We start from the raw sequence: 26,023 nt of genomic DNA, 5'->3' as shown, positions 1-26,023 counted from the left end.
AATTTACCTTACGATTTCATCATCCTATCATAATATGTGCAACATCTACTAATAGTAGTTAAAAAAAAAATGGACTCATGCCTATGCTTTTTCTTTTTTTTTTTAACTCATGGATGAAGTAAATTCAAAGGATTTATATGGCTGACTAAGTCCAAATCACACAGCCATGGATGCATAATCCGGCAGAAAATGAAGTCAAGCTTTAACAGTGTTACATTTACTCTCCTAGTTTAAGATTAAGTTGCAACTGATGCAACTACTGTAGCCGGCTGCATCGATAAGGTGGGTTCATATCATATCATCGAGTAGTCAGTATGGAGATGAATCAGAGTTGGACCTGGTGAACTTGCTACTTACCTCATTTCTGGATCTGTTGTTAATTGAATCAAAGAAGGAATCAAGGGTATCTGTTTTGTTTTTATTTCATATGGAATCAGTGCTATCCCCCACCTGTGGGTGGTGTTGTGTTAAAGTGGCTGCTGAAACCTGCGTGTAGACACACTTCGCTGTGGTGACTACGTCACAAAGATTGAGTGTGAACACTGTCTGGCCAAGACCCCCTCTTTTTCACTGTCTGAACCTCAGTCAGTCCCTGCAGTGTGAACGATGGTCGTGTGGTTTTAGTGCAACTGATGAGATGTCTGTGTGTGTGTGAACCCCCCTCCCCCACTCCCCCAAGCCTGCCGCCTACGCTTCACCACATGATGGCCTGGGTGGGCCTCCCCCTGTGAGTGACCCAGTTGTGAGGCGCGGTGCTTGCGAGGCCTCTTAGCCCCGTGTCTGAGCCCAGATTAATGACCGCCGATGATGATCCTGTGGTCTTTCGTCCTGCCCACACTCCCTCCCTTCCTGTTTCTCTTTACATCCCATCAACACACTTTTCTTTTTACTTAATTCATGTTGCTGTAAATTGGGAAATGGACAAATAATAGCTTCACTGTGCAAGGAAATTTCTCTTTCCTCTCAAGCTCCCTTCCTTCTGTAACCCACCGCTACCTGCACACAAGATCCTTGCCCTAAGCCCTTGAACCTTCACACCCTCATATCTGCAGCAATCAAACAACATGGAGGAACTTCTCTTCTGCCCCCTAGTTGTCCAGTAGACGTAATACAAAACCCTTGTGGTTGAACAAAGCAGTTTGAGGTTATTTTGATGTTAATCTTCATCTACTCTCATCCCTTGCCACAACCAATGTTCTTCTAGTGTAGAGACCTTTACACGGTCATAACCTGAATTACATTAAACCCCTATTAGTTAAGGATTTTACACAAGAAATCCCTTTTCTTTCTGAGAATACAATTATCCACCACCAGGCATTGTGTAGTTCTGTTTCCATCTAGAGCAGCAGGATTCACTCAACATTGTTCCCCGTGAAAGAACATCTCAAAGCCTATTGTTAAATGAAGCCATCTCCGTCATGTTTTCCCCTGAATTAACCGTGATCATTTTAAATCCCCTGTTTCCTTCACACTCCCCTGGCCATATCAAGCTTTGTTTAAGTCATTTAGATTACCTTCTCCTGTCCCCCTTCAACACCCCTTATCTCTCTACCCATTTCATAAATCATCAGGGCCTTCATTTTTTTCCCCTCAATCCTCCCCCTTGCCCCCTTACCACCTCCTACCCACTGCGATCTGTCTCTCCCTCTCTTTCTCTCTCTCACTGACTGGATCCCAGCCCCCATCTCTCTCCCTCTCTTCGCTCCCTCTCCTCAGCCCAGCTGCCTGTGGAGTTGGATGTGGTCCAGGAACAGGCAGATGGCTCTGTAATTAGAAGTGCATCTCTCCATTCCCTTTCCACTTCTCCCTGTTAAATCAAATTACAGAAAAAATCCCTTCTCTGGATTAGCATTCTTTGCAGCATGGCCTCCGTTCTTTTCCTCTATCTCCCATGTTCTACTGAGAAGGAGAGGAAAGGAGGACTGAGTGGTGGCTGGTGTTTGGAAACCGAGGGCTTCTCATGTCCGTCTTCATTCTGTGGCTTCGGAGAGCTGAGATGTGTGTTGCTTTAGGCCCAGCATACATTTTTGATGGCAATATTTAGTTTGCGTGCGTGTGTGTGTGTGTGTGTGTTTGAGTGTAAAAAGAAGGTGCTGCAGGCTAGGCAGGGTGATGTCACTAGGGTCCTGGGAGCTAGAGGAAGTGCTCACTGTGCACTGGGATTCAAGCCGTCGCTGTGCCCAGCATGGCATGGCTGCTGTGTTCTCCTCCACAGAAGCTGGCTTGCCTCCACTGCCGGCAGACTCCCTCTTGCCATCATGTGGCCACTTGAAGCTAGTGTAATTAAGCACTTTTCAAAAGCAAGGACAGGGTGGACGATACCTTAGTACTTTGTCTCTCATGAGGCTCAGGACTACAAAAGAGAACTACCTTATTTTATCTTATTTAATGTGTGTATTTATTTATTTATTTATTTTACAGGTCCCAGTCTAACTGCTTACTGTCTGCATGTTTGTTTAGGTATATGCTTCCACATCTGGTGATGAGTATGCAAGAGACAATGGAGGATATCCTGGTGCTAAACCTGGAGCTGTCTACCCCGGGTCTTTCTATATGCAAGGTAACCTTTCACATAATATCACTGAAAGTCATTTGTTCTGTGATGCTATTTGTGAAGGTGTTTTCATATTTGCAAATGGATCTCTGCTTTTCTCAGAAGACCCCTGGTCGTCTTCTGGCTACTCCGCCATGCTGGGTAACACTCCTCACGTTGGACAGCCAGGCTCCTTCTCTGCAATTAACCCACAGGACCGGATGGTATGTATCAATTTTCAATAATTTATTGCTTTGTTTTTAATATGGCTCACATTTTCTAGTGTTGCTTGTAAGGAAATTATGTGTTGAACTAAAGGGGATAACATTTCATTGAGAAGAAAGACTTTAGCCTGTTCTTCAAAAATGTAGAAAGTTTTTTCTTTAGTCAAACCACATATCATATGAGATGTATGAACTAAATTACCTTTTAACATTTTAGGGACTACAGAAGGTCGAATAAATAAACCTTAATCTTGCTTCATGAAGCATTTGTCACATTTGTTTTATTTTTCTGTGAGGGGTCTGTGCCTTATGAAGCTACTTGTATCCCCTTTCCAGAAGCGTCAACCCCTGCCTATGTCCCCACAGAACTATCCCCTTCATGGCAGCGATGTCAACGGCTTCCACTCGGCCCCCACCACCTACAATCACACACCCACCATCAACGGAGAAGGCATCATGGGTAAGATTTAATGAGTAAATAATAAAATAAGTAAACTTTTTAAAATGAACTCATCACACTAGTATCTTGGTATCGTCTGTCCCATGGTCATTTTTTTTTTTTTCTTCTTCTCAAAAACAAATTACCGGATCATCTGACTCACATTATTTATTTTGTCTCTGCAGCCAACCGAGGCACCACAGCTGGCAGTTCTGGAGATGAAATTGGAAAGGCTCTTGCCTCAGTGAGTTTTTTTTTTTCTTCTGTTTGTTATTCTTTTTTTTCTTTTTCTTTTTTTTTAAATTAGTGCCGGGCAATGAAACAATTACAATAATTTTGTTTTATTTCCTCTGAAGTGAAAATCTCTAATGTATATTTGGGTCGAGAGAGAACAAATGATTACAAATTTAACTAAGAATGGTGATGCAGACAAAGATTTCACCAGTGGTTTAGCATTGTTTTGGTTGTTCATTCAAAACTGATGAACGTCAATTTTAAAATTTGGTGAAGGCACACCTTAAGTGAAAAAGTGTTAAATCGAAGGACCTAATAATAGTTGTATTCTGAAATGTGATGTGATGCATTGTGTTTTGTATATCTGGATATACGGATATCGGTTTTAAATTGTAAAAACAAGTCTCAAGTCCGATTTTGATTAAATATTGTATATGGTAGAAAAATGTATTGTGGTGACACATTGTTCAGCCATAGTTCACTGTTTGACAAAAATGCAATGAAAAGCAATGTAATGTATTCTTAAGGTGTGTCGTAATGTCGGGTTGCTTGGATCAATTCTTTCAGATTTACCCGTCGGACCACACTAGTAATAACTTCTCCTCAGCTCCATCTACTCCTGGATCTCCTCAGGCTATTGCAGGTACAGTGGGATTATTACATATAGATCGTATCTTCAAATTGTTGTAACTTGTATATGAAAAGTCAACATTTTAAAGTTTTAATGTGTTATGCCGAGGCACTTAAAGGCATTTAATCTCCAATCCCCCCCCAGTAATGTGTCATCTAAAACCAGTCAAAGCCAATATAAAAAAAATCTTCATTTTCATAAACACAGTAATTAGTCTTTTGAAAGACCTTGTCTTTATTTTACCCGCATCATTTAGGTACTATCTTGCTTTGATGCAAGATTCTTATCAACCTAACAGCTGAGTAAATTTTGCCAATCAGAAGGTTGGTAAACTCAGTTCAGGTGGTTTTATCCTGTGCTTTATTCTCACTCATGCTACCACAAATTTGGAAAATATTTCAATTTCAGCCACAGAATACCTACATCTGTCCAATTTATTTAACTTGTTCAGTTTGATTGCAACCTTGTTTTTGGCACACAGAATTAAATCAGTTGAAATTGTTGGAGCAAAAATGATCCTCTGCATGTTAAATATTCTTCAGCATAGAAATGTGTCTGCAGCTCCATCTGCTGTACAGTTAAGAATTACCACTATACACTTTGCCAATATTTCTCTCCTACAGGAGCTCAGTCTCAGTGGCAAAGACCAACCACACCCAACTATGAAGGGCAAGCACACACACTGGTACGTTAAAACATTTTTCTGCCACATCAAAGTTAATTTGAAGAGAGAGATTGCCATAATAAATTCTTATTTTAGTTAAGTACACAGTAAAGTGCAATTAATTATTTCTCAAAAACATACTGTGGATTTGTAACGTAAACTGTTTCTTTGACTTGTATTTGGTTATAATGATATCTAAGTTCACACTTATTGTGTTTATAAAGCAGAGTAAAATGGAGGACCGTTTGGAGGAGGCCATCCATGTACTGCGTAGCCATGCTGTGGGCCAGGGCTTAGAGGGTGCCCCCGACATGCACAGCCTGCTCTCTGCAGTACACAACGGGGGCCTCGGGGGCCTCTCTCCAGCTTTTCCCAATGCAAGCCTTGCCCTCAGCAACAGACATCCTGCCATGGTGAGTCACCTACTCGGCTCTAATTTGGTTTCATTTGTGTGCTTAAAAGAGACTTGGCCTTCTGATGGTAAATGACAAACATGAAGCAAACAAAGGTCTTAATTTGTGTTTGTGGTTAGTTTGATCACATATATAATATCAATCAACACTTCTGAAACCTCTCTGCAAGACGTTTTTCTTACTAACATAATGGAGATTGAAATGTGTTGGAAGTAATGCTCATTCCTTCAGCCATTGCTGAAGAAGCTTGAAAGGTTGAAGAAGTTGAAATAAACATACTATATATTTTTTGTAGCATGGCTCACAAGAACCGTAACGTGAAAGACACTTTGAAGTATTGATTGATAGGGTACCTTCATTTTACAAAAAAAATAAACAAAACAAAAAATATCAAACATTATCATTTGTGCCATCACCTGGCCAAAAGTAAAATTGCAAGCAATCTGTATTAAAGGCCAAAATTCTCTGGGCGGGCAAAGCAGAGAAAGGAGGTAACCCCTTATGACCACATAAGGGGCAAGATTCCAGATTGGCCTATCTGAGCTTTCAGTTTCTCAAAAGGCAAATTAGGATACCCAGGGCCCGGTTTACACCTGTTGCTATTTCCAGCCACTGGGGCACCAAAGCCATGCTTGGTAAACTCATATTAATGTTAATAAAAAAAACTCATGAACTGAAAATGTCACACCATGGGACCTGTGTTTTTTTTTTGTTTTTTTTTAAACTCTTGTTTTAGTGAGACAAATGGAGTTGGTCCCCACACACTGTGGCTACCCACTGCTCCTGTATATACGATGGGTTAAATGCAACGCGTACATTTTGTTTCTATGTATGTAGGTGCTTAGAAATTACAATGAAAGGTGCCATTGGGATTCTCTCCTTTTAATTAACGTTTGTTACACAAAAAGATGTTTGCAAAAAACCTAAAACATTTTTAATGAGCTACACCAATGAATAAATATTTGCTATCACACAGTTGTGGAAATGTTAAGCTATTTTCTCTTATGTTTTGAAGTTGGACCAATGCATTTTGTTTTGGGAACCTTTGCAGTCTGTTTTCCCAAGGGTGTAGTTGTGATGTCTGTCAACATCATGCTTCTCCACCTTTACTAGCAGGGAGGGAAACACGAGGAGCCCACAGGCCTTCCTCCCAGCAGCACTCTTCTGCACGGTCATCACGCATCCGGACCCACACCGCCAGTTGGCCAGCCTGAAGGCTTTACCAGTAAGCCCAAATAGATATCTTGTTACTTACAGTAGAGCATGTTAGTTGTTGTTGTTGTTGTTGTTGTTCAGTAATACTGCAAAATAACTTGTCTTGTGTTTAGTCAAATCATGATTGAGTATTTGAGTGAGGGTTTTAAAATCAAAACATTTGGTTTTGTGGCAAAGCTCGTGTACATACACAGTGATATGCATTTGAGAATTCTTCCATAAGCTCTGCTTAAAGCAACATTAGAGAACTTTTCCTGCTTCGGCCCTCCTACAGGTTGTAAGCGGAATTGTCCCGTTATGTCTCAATGGAACTACAGATCCTCTACCCGATCTAGCAAACTTGCATAGTGCGGTTATAGACGGTAGAAGGCCGCTACGCGAATGCAGAAGTGCTGTTCACCCTGTTACGAGTTGATGAACCACTGAAATGATTTTGGAAATATTATTTTAAGGTACATAAAGTTCTCTAGTGTTGCTTTAACTTAATTAGCATTCCACATTCATCTGTTGTGTTACTTCACGTCTTAGGAGATGATTCTGTACTTTGGAACATCCCAACATCTATTGGTTTGTCCCTAGGTCTCCCTGGTGGTTTGGCCCGCTCCACGCACTCCTCCAGCAGCTCAGACATCAAAAGAGAAGACAAAGAGGATGATGAAAACTCATCTGTGGCAGACAAATCTGAAGACGAAAAAAAGGAGACCAAGGCAGCACGCAGTCGAAGGTAAGGTGGTCCTTACTGTTTTCTAGTCTTTGTGCTCTAGATTTGTGTTATAATCAAAAAATTTATAAAACTGCATTTAAAAAAAAAATGCACTCACTGAATTTAATGGCATGAAATAAAAAAATGTATCCCACAAAGACTGTGCTGTGTTCCCCACTGATTGCCCAGACTGTTAGGTATTTAACAATGTTGAAATCCCCTTCCCTTCATGTCACGCTTTCAGAAAGGAGGCGTTGACACTCCAGATGCTCTCTAGCCTTTCAGACCAGAAAGATGAGTAAGTTTCTCCAATAGAGGGTCAATTTCTTGTGCTTTGTGGACTCTTGAACATTATGAAGCTGGTGTCGAAAATCTAATGTTTGATTGGTAGAATCATAGTTCTAAAATGATATATTTATAAAAAATTTACACAAATATATTATCCATCACTGAATTTGTATGAGATTTATAATGGAAATGCATTTTGCAAAATAATAGAAAAACATTGACCCCTATCAAAACCGTACAATAGAAAACCAAACAACACAACAACTTTTTTGAAGACCAAAGCACAAAGCTACGGCTTATTATGCCTTCCCTTCTCAAAGTACATGATTTGTTGTTAAAACAACACATACAGTGTAGCATACTATGAATGTTTACAACTTTTGTGGAAAGATATTTTGATCAATGGGCCATCTGAAGTGGGAGAAACTGCTTCTTGGATAATGTTTTTCAAGGATTCCCTTTTATATAGTATGCATTTAACTTCTCCCACGTCTATTGTTTCTCGTGCATCCATTCAGTAGAAAGCTTAACTGTGGGTGTACAGTCCCTGCTATTGATGCTAAATTTAAAGTAGATGAATGCTAGTCATAAGGTCACACTAAGGTATTTGATGGTGTGTCTTGAACTTTCTTTCTGCCTGTGGCTTTATCATTTCATCTCTTTTTGTAACTAGTCTAGATGACGAAGATGACGAGGACCTTCCCCCTGAGGTAAAGATGGAGCGTGAGAAGGAACGGCGAGTGGCTAACAATGCCCGCGAGCGTCTCAGAGTACGGGACATCAACGAGGCATTTAAAGAGCTTGGGAGGATGTGCCAGCTGCACCTCAGCCACGACAAACCTCAGACCAAACTTCTCATCCTGCACCAAGCCGTCAATGTCATCCTCAATTTAGAACAGCAAGTCAGAGGTCAGTCTGCCAGCAGCACATCATGAATGGGAATCACAGTTGTGTTTACTTCCTATTAAATCCAATAATTGTTTTATACTGAGAAGGCCTGTTTCTGTTTTCCCTTTTCTCTGTCAGAGCGTAACCTTAACCCTAAGGCTGCATGTTTAAAACGCCGCGAGGAGGAGAAGGTGTCTGGGGTGGTGACTGAAGCACCCATGCAGCTCTCAGGAGGCCATCCTAGTATGGGAGGAGATGGCCACAACCCAGTTGGCCACATGTAACACCAGGTAGGCCTCAAGGATTGGCTACTGAATGGATTATTTAGGATGTATCACTTAGTATGTTATAGGTATTTTTTACCCACAATTACTTTAAAGTTATAATACATTGGGCTGCACAAGTGATCGTATTTTAATCACGATCACGATTTTGACTTCCCACGATAAAATTTGCGTGATCGAGCAATTTTTTTTTTAAAGCGTCATTTCATAGAATGCTGAGTTTTTTGGAAAAGCCAATCTGATGCTCCGTAAAACCCTTTCTGCTCATGAGCCAGTCAGAGTAGTTCCCTGCACCCCGTGCAGCTTAGTTTCAAGATGTAGACAGTCACAGAGGACAGAGTAACGGGAGGAAAACTCAACAGAGCAGTCGGTTATACGTCGGTCTCAAGCTTTACCAGTTTACCAGTAAATGCAACATTTTGTCCCGTCTGTTGTTTTCAGACAACAGCAGTGACTAGTGCTAGTAGGTGCTCGTACCGTCTGTTAGCTGTTAGCTCCTCTAGGACGCACCGGTGCTAATGTCCTCTATCCGCTGCAATGCTGTTTATATGGATATGGTTTAATTTAGCGTTACATGACTCATTTCTTCTGTAAAGCCGTGCCTGTGTTGGATCTCTCCTCTGCTGTCTCTTGTCTTACTCCCGCGCCCGGCCACACAGCGCCAGTCCACACTTCTGACATTTGTCTACAGTTTAAATTTTTTTAACTGCTATTGCGGCGGCCACGGTGAAGAACACAGAAGAAGTTATTGAATGCAACTAACTTCAGTTGGTAGAGTAATAGCTTGTGAGACGGAGCCTGCTGGACTTGGGGGCTACCGTAGTTTACCTTAACAAGGTAAAAACTCCAAACCCTCTTTCCCCAAAACAGAAGCTAACCCCGGTAACGTTACGGGCATGGATGTATGGATACGTAGGGCCAGCAGCATGACGGAGACAACAGGACAGAGAACACTACAGGTGTTCTTTCACAGGCGACCCGATAGCTAGTTAGTTAATGCGCAGGAACACCAAAAGTGGGAAGGAATGTGGGTTAATATGTGGATTAATACTGTGATGTCTACACAACTGTGCGAGATGACTGATTTCAAAACGTTCACCACTTCACTTGAACCAAAATTCAAAACACCTGTTGATGTACAGTGAGGAAAATAAGTATTTGAACTATTTTGCAAGTTCTCTCACTTAGAAATTACGGAGGGGTCTGAAATTGTCATCGTAGGTGCATGTCCACTGTGAGACACATAATCTTAAAAAGAAAATATCCAGAAATCACAATGTATGATTTTTTAAAAACTATTTATTTGTATGATACAGCTGCAAATAAGTATTTGAACACCTGATAAAAACAATGGTGATATTTAGTAAAGTAGCCTTTGTTTGCAATTCCAGAGGTCAAACGTTTCTTGTAGTTTTTCACCAGGTTTGCACACACTGCAGAAGGGATTTTGGCCCACTCCTCCACACACATCTTCTCTAGATCAGTCAGGTTTCTGGGCTGTTGCTGAGAAGCACAGAGTTTGAGCTCGCTTCAAAGATTCTCTATTGGGTTTAGGTCTGGAGACTGGCTAGGCCACGCCAGAACCTTCATCTGCTTCTTACAGAGCCACTCCTTGGTTCTCCTGGCTGTGTGTCATTGTCATGTTGGAAGATCCAGCCTCGACCCATCTTCAATGCTCTTAACTGAGGGAAGGAGGTTGTTCCCCAAAATCTTGAAATACATGGCCCGGTCATCCTCTCCTTAATACAGTGCAGTCGCCCTGTCCCATGAGCAGAAAAAACACGCCCAAAGCATGATGCTACCCCCCCATGCTTCACAGTAGGGATGGTGTTCTTGGGATGGTACTCATCATTCTTCTTCCTCCGAACATGGTTAGTGAGATTATGACCAAAAAGTTGTATTTTGGTCTCATCTGACCACATGACTTTCTCCAATGACTCCTCTGGATTATCCAAATGGTCGTTGGCAAACTTTAGACAGGCCCTAACATGTGCTGGTTTAAGCAGGGGAACCTGCCGTGCCATGCATGATTTCAAACCATGACGTCTTAGTATATTACCAACAGTGACAGTGGAAACAGTGGTCCCAGCTCTTTTCAGGTCATTGACCAGCTCCTCCCGTGTAGTTCTGGGCTGATTTCTCACCTTTCTTAGGATCATTGAGACCCCACGAGGTGAGATCTTGCATGGAGCCCCAGTCCGAGGGAGATTAACAGTCATGTTTAGCTTCTTCCATTTTCAAATGATTGCTCCAACAGTGGACCTTTTTTCACCAAGCTGCTTGGCAGTTTCCCCGTAGCCCTTTCAAGCCTTGTGGAGGTGGAGAATTTTGTCTCTAGTGTCTTTGGACAGCTCTTTGGTCTTGTCCATGTTAGTAGTTGGATTCTTACTGATTGTATGGGGTGGACAGGCGTCTTTATGCAGCCAAAGACCTCAAACAGGTACATCTAATATAGGATAATAAATGGAGTGGAGGTGGACATTTTGAAGGCAGACTAACAGGTCTTTGAGGGCCAGAATTGTAGCAGATAGACAGGTGTTCAAATACTTATTTGCAGCTGTATCATACAAATAAATACTTAAAAAATCATTTGCCATGCACCTACGATGACAATTTGAGACCCCTCCATGATTTCGAAGTGGGAGAACTTGCAAGATAGCAGGGTGTTCAAATACTTATTTTCCTCACTGTATGTCTTCATTAGTCTCTCTCTAGGTTTTTCTCCTGGAACACGTCAAACCTATTCTGTACTTACTGCGTCGTCTTGTGTTGAGTGTTTAAATAGGGGTGCTCATCAGTACATTGTTGTGTACTGGTGTTATTGTTGAATCATTGTGAATACTTATTTCTAAAATTGTATAAATGGCTCAGTATTCTCTTCAATATTTTGTTAATGTCTTTAATGTAAAGGAATACTACAACATAATGTTTGTGGTCCTTGCTTTTTACAGATCTGGTGGTGTTTCCCTGGCTGTCAAAGGATGTGGCCTTAACAGATTTCTTCCACCCATTATTCTCAGTGTGTGTGTATATGTGGACATGTCTGTGTATTGTCCGTTCAAGTTTCAAGATGCACATTCACACACTCGTACACACATGCATACTGCCAAAACTGACACAGCCTGTTTGTCGCACTCCCAACCATGACTACAAGCTCAAATGTGAAGAACTTTTTTTTTTTTTTAGTTTTTACATGTAAAAAAATTCTTTTTGGTTTCCACAAGATGATGGAATACCGGAGTACATTTTGTCCTGCCACAAATTGGGACTTCACACACTGCCGAGAGGTGACTGCCGAGAGGCTAAACAAACACAAATTGAATCAAGGATTTGTGCCTAATTGTTACATGTTTTCTATTTGACATTTAAGCAAATTGCTTTACATGTGAGGAACATTTATTGTGTGGGATTGCTTATGTGTATGAGCAATTATTTTTAATGTATGTCATTCCCAGCGTGATGGTACAGTCTTACATATGTTATGTAACCAAGCCCATAGTTGAAGTTGAATTGTCTAAATTCAGTGACTTTTCCTTAACCTTATTAGCAAGTGTTGACGGGAAGGCGATGGAAACGTCAAAGCTTTGACAGTTCAAAATCAGCTTTTAAAAGACGGGAACTCTGACCTAGAGGAAGTCTCTGACTGATGCCTGGTCTCATCCCACGAGGCATTTGGAGACTTGGAATAATAGACTCCTTCCTTGAAGGTTATGAATTATCCAAGTGGTAGTCTGTCAACTCCAAAACTGTTTTTCCCATTTGTTGACCACAAATTCTAGTGTTCCAGTAATCCCCTTTCATAGGTCCAGGTGTTTGTACTGCTTTATGTACGAAAGCATACTTAAGACAAGACAAAGCACAATTGTATAGGTTTAAGCTTAAAAGTTAAGTGTCAACCTGTTGTGCATTTCAGTCCCTGAAAGTATTGTACAAAAGCCATTGGAGACGCTTGCTAAGTGATCAGCACCACTCAGTGCTCTTACTTACCTAAAATGGTTTTCTGACAATGCCAGCAGAATTAACGGCTCATGTTTTTCCTCCTTAATTGATATTCTGTAAAAGACAAAAAAAATCTGGGTTCCTTTTGATGAAAGGATCTCATCAGTTCACAGTTGTTGAAGCAGACAAGCCTTAGCGTAACAGAGGCTTTCTTTTCCTAAATGAGCATTCCCACTGAATTACAGCCCCTCACCTTCCTCCTGAGTAAGTTTGTTCTCACACTTCTTACTGAGAGAAGTGTGATGTGTAAATTCACCTCATACATTACTGATGTTTCATTTTTCAAAATTAAATATATATAAAAAAATATATATTTTTTTGTTAGTCTATACATTGTAGATTTTTTACATAAATGGCAATATTAGTTTGAAGTTTAGAGCGCATTGTAGATGAGCTGAATAAGGAGGGATATTTGACATTTGACACCGTGATGGCAGAGGAAAAGGGTCAATAGATGATAAATGAAAAAGCGTTTGGTGTATCCTTGATTCCAGTTTTAGTTGTAAGGTGTATCATCAGCTACCCAGATGATTTTTTTCTTTCCATTTGGGGGATTTTGTGCCACCGTCTTGTTGAAGTCTTCTTACTTTAGCAGTGAGGCACTGAGGAAAAATGTCGGAATATTTTTGTCTCTAACAGTAATTATGCAACTGGTATTTGAATGTAGCTACCATACAAATGTGGATCACCTTCATTTTCAAAGTTGTGTTCCTGGGTTTTGTCAGTACAGTATACTAGTTTCCATTTCACAGTTTTCTAATGTTTGGCTTTCAGTGTGCAGCTCACGTCATATAGCCTGCACATTTATTTGGAGGCAGACGTCCGTATTTGGGTGTAAGGTAATGGATAACCTAATATGGAGAACAAACAGTGTTATTGTGATGTTATTCCCATGTCATATCATGTTGTGAATGGTTTTTACCAACATGTAATCACAAATGGGAGGTAGAGCACGTCGTGTTTAATTTCTACAAAAAGAGATGAAGAAAAAGACCTATACAAATCAATAGTGTGGCCTTTTCATTCTCAAGACTTAAGACAACATGATGGGAGAGTGATACCTTATCAGTGCCTGAACTTGTATTTTCATTTAAGACAGTTTTATTTTGTGATCCATATCATTTCATATATCATGGAGATTAAAGAGGTACTTGTTCATTCCCCCACCCTCCCTTCTCCTAATGCTTTTTCAATTTTCAGGAAGAAGTTTAAATGGTATAAAGAGATTTTCTTTCAGTGTATCTAGTTAAATAAATAAATGTTATGTAGATCTTGTTCAGTTTTTATTCCCTTTTTTCTAATTATTCAACTGGATTATATTGTCCAAACTGCTGTTTTAGTTAAGGTCATGGGTCCAGGTCATGAGTTTTCTTTCTATCTGCCCTATATTGCTATATCATTTGACATCACTTGACAACCGGGTTCAAGAGATGCTGCTTTTGGCTCAGATGTCTGTCTGCTTTTGCTGCACATTAACATGTTTCAGTGTACGTGTTGCTTCAGTTTCAATGTAGGGAGTGAGTTTTGTTTTCTGTCGTAGCTGGAACCTCTAATGACTTGGAGCATTTTAAGTTTCTGTACATCGGAGTGCAAGCCCTTTGCTGCAGTGACTTTCAGTACATTCAGGATTGTCTCCAGTGACTATTTTCACCTCCTGACCTTTCACTCTTCCAGCTCTTTGATGCCATTGACAGTGACTTTTTGTGAGAAGTTCTAATCACTTCTTTCAAAAAGTTGTATTTGAAGTTTTTTTTTTTTTTATATTACAAGATCAATAATTGTACTGAATATTGCTGGTTTGTTCCTTAAGGAAATCTGACTTGATGTCATTTAGTATTCTGTGAGCATCCTATCAGCCTACATACTCAAATTATTTGTTTGGGGGTGGGGGGGGGGGGGGACCTTTTTTCTTTACACTAGTCATGACAGACACAATGAAATCTGCAGAAAAGCAAGCCGACCACTGCAGGAGCACATGATGTCAGAAAATTAGAGAAAATTACAATATTATGATGGAAAAATGTTAAGTTGACGGGCTTGAACTTGTTTTGGTATAAGAAAGCAGTAATAAAACACTTGCTTTCAACAGTTTTGTCATATCTTTGTTGAACTATAAGGGGAGACTATCGAGTGTTAAAATACATTCACAGGTACAGAGCCTGACATCTTGGGAGCGAGGACACTGTTGACTCCTGCAGGGTCCTCGGGGTGCCTCACTCAATCTCTCTCTCGCTCTCTCTTGCTCTTTTTCTTTCTTTTTCTTTTTTATATATATATATATATATAAAAATATATATAGTTGAGAACTGTCCTGTATATAACAGTAATGTAGCAATAAATGTGCCATTTTTAATAACAGATTATACCTTTTCCAATGTCTGGCTTTTGAATATTGTATACATAAAAAGGAAAATAAAGGAAAACAATGTAATAAAGGGTTTATTGTAGTTCGGAAAATGAATTTGTTCATATTTGCCATTGTTCAAAGCCGGTTAGGGAACTAATCCTTCATGATTATGCAACCAAAGCACCACATATAAATTTAAGAGGTGATACAAGTATAATTCTAGTTGATTTCATAAAGCCAACATGTGCAGGATTTAAATATGTAGTTATTATTAATGTATTACCACATGGTAGCCTAAGGCAGAATACGCAGAAGCAAATCTGTGTTGTCAACAGAGACCTTTGAAATGGTGGCCTGAAATGACCCGTGGCTGTTGCCATAGACAGTTAAAGAGGCTGTTGCACGCAGCTTGTTGGTTATTTATGCCAGGCATAAGAAAAGGCAGCCCGGGGTCCTTAACGGCCATCATTGAGAAAACATTTTCGAGAAGTAGCCTAGCTAAAGGACATAGTGAAAGAACTACAACTGAAAGGTCAGGATGATTCAGAAAATACTACATAAATTCGTCGGTACCAAGTACATTACTATTCTGAGGACGTGGTAAGTTTAATCAACAGAGGTGGAGTAACGTTACTGTACTAGAAATATTTTTGGAGTAACTTACTTCCGTAATGTTCAAAATGCTATCAACACCTCTGTGTCCTTCTGTGTTTCGCATAATACAGTCTAGGCTTACTAGCTAACTTTAGCTTAGCCTGCTTGTTTATTTTCTACTGACTTAGCTAGCTTTAAATTACTTTAAACCCCTCACCGTTATCTCAGTACAGAACTGCTCATATTCTTTTAAACAAACATAGTGTATAGATAATGAGATATTTCATCAGGTTGCTTCAATCTCGTTGCAGAGATACTGCACTTATATGTAATGACAATAAAGGCATTATATTCTATTCTTTGTATAAGTCTGATAAACCTCAAAATTATGCAAAATCTAAATGTATATATTATCAGTTTTTGTAACATTATTTTCTTCCTCAAATATGTTAGCGCCTTATGATGAAATTATACTTGACAGCTATTTGTTTTTGTAAAACAATATTGAGACCACAGCACTATAATTGACCTTGCAATGTGCACACAGAGAAAAATTCAGATGGCGTATGCAACACAGTGAATTATCAATTGATTTGTTGGTTAGCAAATAAACGAACATGACTACTAACATATCAATTTTTAAAACCTTTATCAGCACACTAATTCTCTGACCCTTTGTTTAATCAGAAATTCACTTTTGCCAATGTACGACTACTTAAACCAGCGTTGTGTGTTCAAGCTAGTTTCATTTGGTTGTAGTTGTCAGTAGTCACAAAACTTATGACTTATAATTGATACTTATTATAATAATGATCCTGTAAAAATAGCAACCACTGACTATGGTGGGGGGAAATTGTTTTTTGTAAGTTCAAACTGCAGCAGTTGACAGTTCTTCAGAATCTGACTATGGGTTGGCCCGATAGCTCAGTTGGTAGAGCGCCTTAACTCCTCGAAGCCGTGGCCCAGGGTTCGACTCCTACCTGCTGCCCTTTGCTGCATGTCATTCCCCCCTCTCTCTCCTTTCATATCTTCAGCTGTCCTGTCAAAAAATAAAAGCTGAAAATGCCCCCCCAAAAAAGAATATAGTAGTTTTTTGTGAGTTAACCACCATTACTGTGTCAGTTTGTGCATAGCCTTGGAGAAGGTTGCATGCTGAAACATAAAAATGCTGTCCTGACAAAAGTGTAAGAACATCATGCCACCTGAATTAAGGAGTATAACTATCCAAGTTGCTCTTGATTCGTGTGTTACAGTCAATCCCATCAATGAATCCCATTGTATTTTCCATCAAGGGCACCAAATATGGCTGTCTGGGGAACAGTTGGTGGGGTGGCACTCGTTCACTTCACAGACTGGCGATTGGTCCTGGACTATGTGCCATACATTAAAGGGAAGTTCAGCAAGGATGACTAAAGTCCCACACAACTAAATTGTGAGTGTACTGCTAGTATAACCAAAACTTGTGTAACTGCGCTTTTGTTCACACACTGTGTTTGCAAAGTACAGTTGGATTTCTCATTAGCTTTAGCCCCACCCATGTACTCATGATAAGATGCAGATAGGTGTAGGCCATGCCAGGTGTAGGAACCAAACATTCAAGTTAACACACTCGAGTATTGATTCAAGTTTCGGTTACCTTGCATACACTTGGCAGTTTGTAGAAACTCAACTCATGCATCTGTAAAAGCAACCTCATACTGAGGCCAGACGTCCCTGCTATTCAAAACATCTGTAGTGCTCACTAACAAAAGCTTAATGCAGGATAAAGGCCATAGAGTTCATGTAGCTCTTGTAAACTTGTTAAGATGAAAACTTTGCAGAAATAAAGGCATCATGCTTTTAATCTGAAAGCTTTGCAAAAGGGTCAGATTAGTTTAAGAATAGAAACAGACTCAATTTATGACAAAATAAAGGTTTAGAAAAAGTATGCATTGAGCCCGACATATTTATTTCAATTTCGATTTTTCAAATATATTTTTGGGATGTAGTAGTTAGAGCTTGACTATTTTTAAATGGTAAATTTAGACATTTTGTTCACTCTGTTCATTATTCTGGATAATGTGGCAACATGTTTGGTACTGGCCATTTGTGCTTTCCTACAATAATCAAGTATAATATCAGTATTACCTATATTGCAATCTAAATCCCAAACAATATCCATGCTACCCATTCTGATATCACACTACAGACATTATATTGATATTTCCAAGCCTTACTAAAGTTTATACACCTTCAGAGCCCTCCTCACCATCCCCAACCCACTGCCAATTCCACCATACCCCTCAACCCCTACTTGGATGTGGTCTTGTTAGAAATCTAACCTCAGTGACAGAAAGGATGTGCTTTTCTTACACACTGATGTGTCCATGTACAATTTGCTAACGAATGGGCTGTGTGTCTTGCCTACAGGACCAGAGCTTGGGAATGGGCACATGGGTGGATTGCTTACACAAGCAAGCTTAAATGTGATGCCCTGGCTTAACAATCAGTCATCGAGGGCTTGTTAGGAGTTTGGACTAGGAGATCCACTCTGCATAAATGCGGTTTTTGATGCATTATTATTTAATGTGCATAAATCTTTATTTGCTCCAATGTGTCCAGTTATTCTGCAAGATGCCAACTATTAAAAAGTTTTGTTTAAATTGTTTGCTGAGAGTTTGTTTTTATCTATTTTGAGTTCAATGCTGATTTATTTTTCTTTTGCATGAGGCTTTTGTACACCTCATATTTGTCAACGGGTCATAACTAATAGTAAAAGTATTGTGAAATAAAAATGTATATGTAAAGTCAGTGATAACATAATTCATGTCGAATCACACATATTTACCGATGGTTATGGGCCTAGTTGCAACCTGAGAATACGCCAGTTTCGCCCAGACATTATACTCACGTTATCAGCCAGGGTGCGAAATTTGCGTGGATAATGTCTTTCATTTCTCCCATCGAAGGGGGAGGGGACTGAAAGAGGAGAGGGGAGAAGGGATTTAACATAGCGAGAGGGAGAAAGCGAGATAGTGTCTTCAAGATGGATAAAAACGAGTAAGTATATCACGTGAAGGCTTATGAAACCACCAACAACTGTATGCATTGTAATCGTGTCGTTTGATGCGCGATATGTCGTTTTAATAATATATTTGGAAAGTATGTTTATCACCGATTAGGCAGCTGCACTCTCTGGTTTCGCATTCGCAAATAGCAATGCTGTGGTCTTCAGCTAGGATGTCGGTCTTATTTGTAGCATCATTTTAAATATGCTTTAATAATTTTTGTATTTTCTTGATATTTACAGCTAATGTTGAGTTAAGTATGGAGTCGGTACCCTGCGTCGACACTGTGCTATTTCGACAGATTGTAACCATACAAAGCGGGTCGCATTTTTTTCTGCATCGTAATTACACACACAAAGCCTCCACAAATGCATGATGTGCTTCAAAAATGGTGTCTGTGTTTTATCAATAAGATAGACTTTGTTCATTCATAAAAGCCGGCTCCAAGTCGGAATGACAAGGGTAGGCATTGTGGTGAAACTGCTCTCATGTTTCACGTAGCTAACGTGGAACTTTCACATTTTGTGTTACAGAGCATGCTACAAGTGAGGAACGCGATTTTACTACATATAGTATTTGTAATTAATCAGCGGAGTCCATTATTGTTGTCACGGCATCTGCGTAATTACTATTTACGGACTATTTGTAGCCGTAGCCTAATTTATGTTTCCCATAGGTTAACATTGATGTGGAGCTAGCTTCTAGTGTCAAGCTGGTCAATATAAAATAACACTTCCGGTAAACATTTCAAAACAAAAGACAATAATAAACAATAATTTATTTTGTTGTAAATGCTGGTGTTTCTCGTGATGTTATCAGGGACTGGTTCTTGAATTGGATTAGGTTAAATAACCCGAAGCTATAGATAACCAAAGAGCTAAATTTGAAAATTAAACTAAACTAACGTCATATTCAAAGACTTACCAGAATATTTTAGTTCAATGGGGAGACTTTGACCTAGTTTTGAAAGCACCGCAAAGCTAAAGAGCGCACTTTAAATTAATATTAGTTTCAGATTGTTAGGAGCCTATTTCAACCCAGATAGCTAGCTAGTTAGTTAACTGTTGAAACATATTTTCTGATTTTAATATTATATTGACGTTACCTTAATTTAAACTAATTCCATTGAGATGTAGTAAAAAAATTACATATATATGGATGGGGAACAATAATGTAATAAAGTAATACAGGCGTATCCCACCTTGAATGCGTTTATTCCGTAAAAAGTGTGTGCTAACTTCCGGTCTCACCCTGGCTGCCTGACATGTATTGACCGTGGTATCGACGCAGCCGCGTTGTCCTATGTTTTCCTTGCGGATGTAGCCCTCGTGCCCAGTCAACTACAGGCAGGTAGTGATTTGGCCGAGGTCCGCAGCGGAGCGATCTGCGCGACGACAAAGAGACGAGATGTTGTTAGCAGGGAGATCCCATTACAGAGGACGCATGTTATAATATGGTCGAAACAAAAGCGTAAGAAGCGATAGGCCTGACATCCAAAAAATCCTTAAATCCAATCCGCAGTAACTTTTAGTGGATTTATAGGCTACTCGCGTGGGAAATGGAGAAGAAAAGGTGGGATTGCACTGCTCTCCCCAAGGGCTGGAAAATGGAAGAAGTGACCAGAAAGTCGGGTTTGTCAGCTGGAAAAAGCGATGTCTATTATTTTAGGTACTAAACGAACGAGGGCTTGCAAAACTTATACGTGCACAAGACACCGAGTTTGCGTACGGAAACAGACAGCTGTATGATGAGGCGGGACGGTGGTCTGTTTAAAGTTTGGGAGGGGGGGTGGGGGTCTGTTTGCAGCCGGGTAACAAGGCCAGCCAGGCCAGTTCCTCTCACAATTAAGTGTTAAGATAAGAAGCAGTCTGTCCAACCGTGCAGCCTAGTAGTAGCATCTCCTGGTGAGGCCTTTGATGAATGCAACTCGGTGTCATCTCAGTTAATACCCTTTATTTCCCATTGAAGTGAACCTACAACGCCAGATTTGTTTTCATTTAGCAGAGGAGAAGAGCAAGATGAGGAACAGAGGCAAGAGAGGGGGGAGGCGGGTCGGTTGTATAGTTTGTGGTAGGCTAACTGTCCACTCATACTGGTGTTAACCGTGGTGTGTGATGATGTAAGATACATTTGCATGAGTTACTAGCACGTATCCACCCACAGATGTTCCTTTTGTTGGTCATTGCTAAGACTTATGAGATATTGTTTCCATTCTGAAACATATGGTCAAGTGTTAATATTGCCTTGTTTACGTGTTCACTGGTTCTTAGGGGTTCATTTTAATGCTGTGAATATAACATTGTTGAATATGTTTTTGTATATAGTCTGCTCATTATACAAACGTGTGCAGCTTAGATACCAAGGCTATGGTAGAGTGTACATCAAAGATGGCATCCATTTCACAAAGTAATGTGATTTTAGTGTCATTGCCCACTTGAATGTGATTGGCTTCTTTTTGCTTTTGACCTGTTGCATGTTGTGTTTTTTGTCTGCTGTGTCTGTGTTTTGAAGTGTGACCTGCTGCTGTGGTCGTCTGTTTGCTTTTTAGTCTTCATACCTTTTCTGTTTTTTTAAAAGATGATTCAAGGATAATAGTAGTTTTCTCATGTCTCTGCCTCCCCGCCAGTCCATCTGGGAAGAAGTTTCGGAGCAAGCCTCAGCTGGCTCGTTACCTTGGTAACCAGATGGACCTCAGCTCCTTTGATTTCCGCACGGGGAAGATGCTGATGAGCAAGCTGAACAAGAACCGTCAGAGACTGCGTTATGATAACAACAACCAGAACAAGGTGAGGCAAACAAGCTCACGATGACCAGCCACGGATTGCCAAACACCAACACTACACCCACACTAACTCTAGTTTGATCAAATGTTAACAGGTCGAGCAGTGCACATAAACATCAGCTGCAGACTACCACTCATTTAGTGAATTCAATATAGGTGCAAGTAGGGATGGGCAATATATTGATATTATATCAGAATCATGATATGAGACTAGATATCGTCTTAGATTTTGGTTATCGGGATATGACATACATTTTTAAGGTTTTCTTATGGCCTTTTTCTGTAAATGGTACCAGCTCGACTCGCCTTGACTTGACTCAACTCTCCTGCGGTGTACCTACTTATGCGCGAGGCGAGCCGTGGCTGGTCGTCATACCAGGAAACTTCCGTGACCCAACGCGACACACACAGAATGTAGAAGGTGTGTTGCTTTTGATACTCGCCGTGTTTGCCACAGCCAAAAGGCAAATTAGTTTTTAATGAACCTGGAGGCAGCAAAAACCAAAACGCGCGATAAACAATTTACCGGTAAACACGGCAGGTTTGTTCAGGACACCCCCCGCCTTTTGCTAGTCCCCTCTCCAACCAATCAGTAGTCTGCAGGTTTTCACGTCTCCTTTTGGTATTGCCTCAGCTTGCTTGGAACCTCGTAAAAAAGTACCTTTTTAGCAGGTTATTTTCTTAATGGAAAACCAAAAAAGTCAAGGTGAGTCGAGTAGATCCCATGCAGTGGAAAAACGCCATAACTGTAAAGTTATGTACTTTTCTGAACTTACCAGACAGTTCTAGCTTTATTTGCCTTTTCCCCACTTAGACATTACGTCCACATCACTGATGATTATTAATCTAAAATCCAAGTGTGTGGATATTTTGTTAAAGCACCATTTGTAAACCCCAGAATATTGCGGTAATATCGATATCAAGGTATTTGGTCACGCATATCGTGATATCTTATTTTCTCCCTATCGACCAACCCTAGGTGCGAGTTTTGTTGCGGTCCCTTGGTTGCACCTTTAAAACAAAAGTCTTGTAGTCCAACAGCACCATGAACAAGGCAACGTTTTATATTGCTTGTTAAACTATTATTAATCTAGACAGCTAACTACGTATCTATACAATAAATATAAATGCCTAATGTGGGTCAGACAAAACATAAAACTGATGACTTATTTCAATCTTCTGGAACTTTGCTACTCATCAGATCTGGAGTACTAATGTAGGAGCAGGTTTTTCTTTTATAAAATAAGTTGTCACCGAACTGCTGTTGTTGCATTGTGTTTTTTAATAATCACTTTTTAATGGACTTCTAGATTCTCTGGCAAGTCTGGTATAAAAGTCAAATGAATAATTGTATATAATGGCAGATTATGTTGAAAATCGGTAACTTAAAGAGGTACATTTCATTAGGGCACCCAATAGCACAGTGTTGCTTAAAGACAGCAAAATTGTAATTTTTTCTTTCATAGTAGATTTCATATGCTGAATCTTTTCAGTTAACTTGTTTGAGCACGGACATAGGCCTCTAAGAGCTGTATGAATGATGTTTGCTTGTGGAATAACAGGGCATATTCTGTCTCTTTCTTTCACATTCTCCTGTCCATCCTGGCCTCATTCTCACTCTGTGCTTGATATTTTTAAGGGCAAACCTGACTTGAACACGTCACTCCCAGTCAGGCAGACAGCCTCCATCTTTAAGCAGCCTGTTACCAAGGTTACTAACCACCCAAACAACAAAGTGAAGACGGACCCTCAGAAAGCTGTCGACCAGCCCAGACAGGTGAACGTTCTCCGTCTGTTACTGTTAACACCGCCCTGTACAAACCATAACCCGAGATATCTGATGCTGAGCTAATCCTGGATAGTAATGCGCTACTTTGAAAACTGGATGGACCGGACCTGAGTTTTAGTATTTTAATGGTGTATAATTTGTTTATGTACTGGAAAAAGCAAAATGTTTTCATTTAAATGATTTGGTTAATTTTTTTTCAAAACTGACTGCAGCTGATATTTTTTGTCCACAGCTATTTTGGGAGAAGAAACTCAGTGGTCTTAATGCCTATGACATTGCGGAGGAGCTGGTGAAAACAATGGAACTGCCTAAAGGTCTGCAAGGTAATGCACACAAGTTAAACACAGATTCTTCAGATAGAAAAAAAAACATTCAAAAGTGACATCATCGCACAAAAAAATGTTTTTGTATAAAATGTAACAAATTCTCAGAAGAGTTTTAGCTTTGTTGTTTCTTCAAAATGTCCTTTAACCACACGTTTGGGTCTGCAGGCGTTGGTCCAGGCTGCACAGACAAGACTCTCCTGTCGGCCATTGCGAGCGCTCTGCACACTAGCGCTGCTCCCATCACCGGCCAGCTGTCTGCAGCTGTGGAGAAGAATCCCGGAGTCTGGCTCAACACCACACAGCCGCTGTGCAAGGCCTTCATAGTCACTGATGAGGACATCAGGTGGGCGAACACACGGAACACATCCGCACAAGGATCACTTGTTGTTGTTAATTTATTTTTTGTGCTAGGTGTTCCAAGCTGTTTGTTAAGTGCTGGAGCCAATATCAATATCAGATCCAAAATTCTGTTCCTCATTTGAACTTTTTGCTCTGAGCAAAATGTATCAGCATGTGTGTGCCTGTGAAACATCGTCTTTCAGTGTATTTTAAAACAGGAAATAACTACAGTCAGTGTGAATAATGGCATATTGTATCTGTTTTTTCCCAGTTCATGAGCTATGGGCTTCCATTTTAAATGCTGAAGCACAGTAACAACTATGAAAAGGATGAGTCACAAAGACATAATGGAGAAATCTTTGGAATTTTAAGATTTCTTCACCCACCCCCCAATTCCCCCCTCTGAAGTTGACAGAGTTTGTTCCACAGTCCATAACAAGTGACCCTGCTCTTTGTAAAGACGCACCATCTGTTCGCTGCTGATTCAGTGGCTGTTATAGGCAACTGTAACTGCCAACTGTAACAGCTTCCTGTTGTGTTTGTGTGTAGGAAACAGGAGGAGCTGGTGTACAGTGTGAGGAAAAGGCTAGAGGAGGCACTGATGGCTGATATGTTGGCTCATGTCGAAGAGGCTGCCAATGAGGGAGACACTCTGAAGGAGGAGGGCAACGGCAGTGAAGATATGGAGAGCGTATAGCACAGGTTGGTTATGGGGCAATTTAGACAAACTAAACCAACTAAATCAACATTGTTTTACCTGTCCCAGCTGCTTGCTTCAGGTAAAAAAAGCATAGTGCCTGCATCATTACACAATATAAGATGCAACCTAGCAGTAAAAAAAAAAAAAAAAAGTTTGTTTTTTTCTTCTAATTGTCAATCCTCTCTTGTAGGGTTTTGTTCAAGACCTGTACACATGACCATGAGCAGTCGGAGCCATACAGCGGTCCTGCCCTGATGAACTGTCCCCGAGTATCAGCGTCCAACTTAAACCTTGACCCGACTTACACCAGACCAGTTCAACCTGAAGAACTGTCTTCGTCATCTCTCCTGAACCCACAAACACTTGGGGTCTCAAATGCGTCTCTTCATCATTAACTCCACTGGATGGGACTCGTCGACTTCAACTGCAATTAAAGTACTCACCGTATTTCTGAGCTCAGTTTTTTTTTTTTTTTGACTGACATTTTTAAAAATTCCCTTGAACTTTTGGATATTAAAAAATAACGTATCTACAGTGTGACAAATTCAGTGTTTGATGAGAAGTGTATTTTTTACTGAAAGGCTTTGAATGGGTTTGTTTTTTGTGACAATCATGTCAAATTCAAACATTTTATGTCAGCAAAAAGTTGATCCGGGTGCTTTTTGTTTGTTTGTTTTGGGCAGATTGGAAATGAATGTTTTGTATCTTTGGCTCTTGAATTTTATAATGCACTCCACAAGTTATCAGAAACAAAACACTGTCTTTTCTTGTGGAACTAGTTGAGATGTAACTATACTGAGTTGATATAATTTAAATTAGCATCGGTGCCAACCTGGCCGGATGATGTTACTAATGCAAATGGTGAAGTTTTTAATCCCTTGTACATCCGTTGGAGGGGACAGAGTCAAGTTTTTATTGTTGTAATTTCAAAGAAATATTGTAGTACATGACAGGTGTGTCATCCTGTGACTCATGTTCAGTATTGACCCTAAAGGAGACATTTTGAAGAGGGTTGTTTGAAGTGTGTTTAACTAAAATCTGCTTGGTATTTTACCCTTAGCGTAAAAAGAGCTGTACACATGATGGCAAAGAAATGATTGAAACCTCTATCTATTGTACAATAATGTTTTGTGGTCCTAATCATTATAGGTGCTTACTGTGAAACATCGCTGTTTAGTCTTTGTTTCTATCAGTTACAGGTCACGTGTCTTTTTAATGTGTCAATGTTACCACACACATGTTGCCTCTTGGTACACTCATGCACAGAATTGGTGACACAGCAAATTACAGTTTAGAAATTTAGTTTTAATGTCACTTACCATATGAGGAATAATGATTTTTTTATTATTTTTTATTATCCCTGTCAAGGATTGATAGTAAATAATGTATCCAGATGATATCATGACTGTCCCTTCTCAATATCAGCAGGCTGATTGCTGAAATGAATTTGATTGTATTACTTATTAAAAATGAGTCGATATGTCATAAAGTCTACTACTAGTGTCTTTTTTTCTTTTGAAAGTATTGGAAATACTATGGTTAAACCTGTGTTGAGATGCATCTCACCCCCAAACGTAGATCTGC

The 26,023-nt window shown here is 40.0% G+C and overlaps 2 protein-coding genes across 24 annotated transcripts in view; both read left to right on the top strand.

Moving 5' to 3' along the window:
• tcf3b (transcription factor 3b) overlaps positions 1 to 14,601 on the top strand; it is a 30,302-nt gene extending 15,701 nt beyond the window's left edge. For 11 of the 17 annotated variants that reach the window (XM_034882024.1, XM_034882028.1, XM_034882025.1 and 8 more), the window contains 12 exons: positions 2,461 to 2,757; positions 3,124 to 3,217; positions 3,382 to 3,440; positions 3,998 to 4,073; positions 4,685 to 4,746; positions 4,950 to 5,138; positions 6,252 to 6,363; positions 6,933 to 7,077; positions 7,301 to 7,354; positions 8,018 to 8,253; positions 8,371 to 8,522; positions 11,468 to 14,601. In XM_034882024.1, coding sequence (XP_034737915.1) covers positions 2,461 to 2,757; positions 3,124 to 3,217; positions 3,382 to 3,440; positions 3,998 to 4,073; positions 4,685 to 4,746; positions 4,950 to 5,138; positions 6,252 to 6,363; positions 6,933 to 7,077; positions 7,301 to 7,354; positions 8,018 to 8,253; positions 8,371 to 8,516 — 1,470 coding nt within the window. In that variant the 3' untranslated portion in view covers positions 8,517 to 8,522; positions 11,468 to 14,601. Of the gene's footprint in view, positions 1 to 2,460; positions 2,758 to 3,093; positions 3,218 to 3,381; positions 3,441 to 3,997; positions 4,074 to 4,684; positions 4,747 to 4,949; positions 5,139 to 6,251; positions 6,364 to 6,932; positions 7,078 to 7,300; positions 7,355 to 8,017; positions 8,254 to 8,370; positions 8,523 to 11,467 lie in introns of all 17 variants that reach the window. The other 6 variants (XM_034882037.1, XM_034882035.1, XM_034882036.1 and 3 more) reach the window with 5 other exon arrangements.
• Positions 14,602 to 18,271: 3,670 nt separating this feature from the next.
• mbd3b (methyl-CpG binding domain protein 3b) lies at positions 18,272 to 25,925 on the top strand. Of its 7 annotated transcripts, none has more exons than XM_034882046.1 (8): positions 18,374 to 18,495; positions 20,505 to 20,573; positions 21,130 to 21,289; positions 22,925 to 23,062; positions 23,307 to 23,397; positions 23,566 to 23,743; positions 24,289 to 24,441; positions 24,630 to 25,925. In XM_034882046.1, the coding sequence occupies exons 1-7, from the start codon at positions 18,482 to 18,484 to the stop codon at positions 24,434 to 24,436; spliced, it is 798 nt and encodes a 265-aa protein (XP_034737937.1). In that variant the 5' UTR covers positions 18,374 to 18,481; the 3' UTR covers positions 24,437 to 24,441; positions 24,630 to 25,925. The 7 variants fall into 7 exon arrangements, with proteins under 7 accessions (XP_034737941.1, XP_034737937.1, XP_034737940.1 ...); XM_034882049.1 differs by having other exon boundaries at positions 18,467 to 18,495; positions 20,508 to 20,534; XM_034882047.1 differs by having other exon boundaries at positions 18,467 to 18,495; positions 20,508 to 20,573.
• Positions 25,926 to 26,023: the final 98 nt, after the last annotated feature.

The sequence above is a fragment of the Etheostoma cragini genome, chromosome 9 (genome assembly GCF_013103735.1).
Source record: "Etheostoma cragini isolate CJK2018 chromosome 9, CSU_Ecrag_1.0, whole genome shotgun sequence".
In the NCBI taxonomy this organism is placed as follows: domain Eukaryota; kingdom Metazoa; phylum Chordata; class Actinopteri; order Perciformes; family Percidae; genus Etheostoma; species Etheostoma cragini.
The sequence above is the reverse complement of the archived record's forward strand: the minus strand, read 5'-3'. Positions and strand labels throughout refer to the sequence as shown.